This window comes from Echiichthys vipera (genome assembly GCF_963691815.1).
Source record: "Echiichthys vipera genome assembly, chromosome: 1".
NCBI classification, from domain to species: domain Eukaryota; kingdom Metazoa; phylum Chordata; class Actinopteri; order Perciformes; family Trachinidae; genus Echiichthys; species Echiichthys vipera.
Window position 1 is genome coordinate 32,522,125 of NC_139826.1, and position 2,900 is coordinate 32,525,024.

General features: G+C 42.4%; 1 protein-coding gene across 2 annotated transcripts in view; it reads right to left on the bottom strand.

Moving 5' to 3' along the window:
* paqr5b (progestin and adipoQ receptor family member Vb) overlaps positions 1–2,019 on the bottom strand; it is a 10,895-nt gene extending 8,876 nt beyond the window's left edge. For both annotated transcript variants that reach the window (XM_083926075.1, XM_083926074.1), the window contains exons 1-2: positions 1,910–2,019; positions 1,102–1,229 (exon numbers count right to left, since the gene is read on the bottom strand). In XM_083926075.1, the coding sequence (XP_083782201.1) occupies positions 1,102–1,229; positions 1,910–1,963 (182 nt within the window). In that variant the 5' untranslated portion in view covers positions 1,964–2,019. The remainder of the gene's footprint in view (positions 1–1,101; positions 1,230–1,909) is intronic.
* Between the last annotated feature and the right edge of the window lie 881 nt (positions 2,020–2,900).

Below are 2,900 nucleotides of genomic sequence, written 5' to 3' on the forward strand. Positions count from 1 at the left end.
TGGACAACAACTTTAGCTTCTGATGTACTTTATACAGCCATATTCAAACAACGATCAGTCTAAATGTGAGGCTGTAAAGAATGCACCTGAGACACATAAACAAATATCAAATTGTTCTCAAATGAGTAAAAACAAGGATTTCTGCAGATGTCTAACTGATTTAATGAGGTGGACATTGATACATTGTAAACCAAACAGTATGAAATGATGATTTTAACGTGTATGGGGAAATTGAATGAAGGATAAATGAACTGTATAAATGCAGCTGAGTCCTGTTGCACAAACATGAAAAGGCCGTTGACAGGGAGGCACTGCAGGAGGTCTGTGGGAAACATATGGTTGCTCGGATGTATGACTTGAAAACAAACCTGTCTGTTTATGCAATCCTTCTTAAAACCTGTGAGCGATTTTGCACATGCGTGTCCTGTGCCAACTGTCTACAGCATCCACAACAGCTTTGTTACTATGTCTGTCCATGGCTTTTTAACTGACAGGTACTATGAATACCAAGCAGGTAGATACTGTAACTCTGCATATCAGCAGTAAAAATTCATCTTTAGTTGGTAATGTGCCTGAACTAATATAATAAATCCTCTGACTTTGCGTGATAGAAGGTATCATAGAGCCATACTTCAGAAACTGTCAGTCTGTGCAACCACACAATGAAATTATGGATTGCACTCTGCCCAACGAGCTCTACAAGCTGTGCAAGATTCCTTTGAACACGAAGCGGGGCAAAGAGCGCCGCGTGACTGTTGTGAAAACAAAAACACTCCTGTGTTTGGTTTGAAGAAATCAAAATTACTCAAGATGTCAAAAATGACTTTAAGCGACTGACTCTGCTGTAGGGAGTTGATTTGCAGTGGATAACGTTATAATCATTTTCATGTCAGTGAGACTGGACTTCACTGCTGAGCTGGGACGTCTTGCACAAATTAGGAAATTGTCCTCCAAAACAGTTGAAAACAAACAACTGAAAATGCCCTCAGGTGTGTCACATGTTGTTGGTCTAACAAACACATAACAGGCAGTAAACACACGTCAATGAATATATTAAAATTGTGATGTATTGCGGCAAAATAAAACATTTGTCAGCTGTACCAGGTGGGTAAAAAGTGGGTCCAGATGTTGAGCGTCTCATTGGTGAGCTGGAAGAGGCTCAGGATGCAGTCAGTGGCGGAGCTGCGGGGATGTCGGTAGCCGGAGATGATGCTGTCCTCGTGGAAAACCTCGACAAAGAAAACTCTTGGTCAGTCCTCAGACAGTTTGACAAGTTTGTGAAAGCTATTTTTCTCCTGCTCTGGAGGCAGAAAAAGTCTCTGGAGGTCGTTCTCAGGGGACCAAGCGTTGCATGCTTGAGAGCAGCGTTCGGGAGGTGTCCCATGGTAAATCTGACTGGTTATAATAAAGATAGAAGAGAAGATGTTTCTGTTGATAAAGTGTATGCTTTTACGTTTTTTTCTTGTGAAATTTAGGCTTCTACAATTCTCAAAACCTCAAACTACTCACAGCTCATGTCTGTCACAACTGGACGTGAATTTGTTTAACAAGGGGTCACAAGCCCAAACGTGTAGCAACGACTGATTTAACAGTACTTTTACATTACAGTGACAGATGTTTTTGTCCAAAGCAACTTTAGACTGAACTATATTTATGCAGCCTCTCAAACAAACAAACAAACAAACAAACAAATGCCTGTGTTTTTCAGTCTCTGCACTCACAGGGGCAAACAACAATGTTTATTTCATGAAGTGAAATATGAAAGGTGTCTTGTCTTTTTACACTTTTGACTTTTAAGTTTTCTTAGTACTTTTTCTCTACCAACAAGCTACTTTCTAACTGAGTCCCGCTGTGTCTGACTGTGTGAAAGCTGAAATGTCCAGTAAAGATAAAGTGAAGATGAACTTACTTTGGGCACTTGATTGATGGTGAAGACTCGTGGTAATTTGATGAGGCTGAGCATGGCTGCTGTTGCTGCTGCCGTCAGGGAGGAGAGCTGAACTGAGGCCGCCGGCTGGGTGTGCCTCTGTCTTTATAAGGTTTGTGTTGCCATGCACTCCTCAAGGTTTCTCGCCTTCATCTCCTCCCTCTTCAAACCCAGCGAGAATATCCAGTGTACCTGTGCCACTCCTCCTGTCTCTGGAGGTGGAGGGTATGAGCACACAGGTGTGGACTCACACACCCCCAAAGGCATGCACACTGTCAAGTGCTGCTTAGCCACAAGACTTTTCTGTAAAGGAAGACACGTGTTTGCCCTGTAATTCATCCTTAATCACACCATATAAACAGTCACGTAAAAAAGCTCTTCTTTTTTCTTTTCTTTTCTTCTTTGCTTTTTTGGTCAAGCCAGTAAGGCAGGTTTCAGTGAGACAAAATCTCCCTTCAGCTGTGATTGACATTAATGATCTGTATTTGAGGATAATAAAAAATAACAAAATTATATTTTCCTGCCAGAAACTCTCAGCAAGTGCAGCAGACGAGGAGCTCAGCTCAGCACCGAACTCAACAAGTGCTATCAGTGTTCCAGCCAGTCCAGATAAGGTCTGGCATCATGAATGAAGGGTGTGAATCGGCCTGGCAGAAAAGTCAACAGAGTTCCTTTCATGCCACTTTCTTGCTCCTCTCCTGGTTCAACTGACATGTCACCATCTGCCCCCACAGACCGACGGCAGCCGTCACACCCAGCAGAGACGGCCGAGCTCGGCCTGAGGCCTGTTATCTTGTTTAAACTCTGAAGCAATGAAAGCAAACACGTCTCACTGCCACCGCAGGATTAAAAAGTGGAAAAGCAGGAGATGCTGTTTGTTGTTTGTTTGACAGTTTGGAAAAGAAAAGTCTTATTAGTCTTATTTTTTTTTTACTGACATCACTTGATACAGATGCTCTTTTGTTTTGTGCTC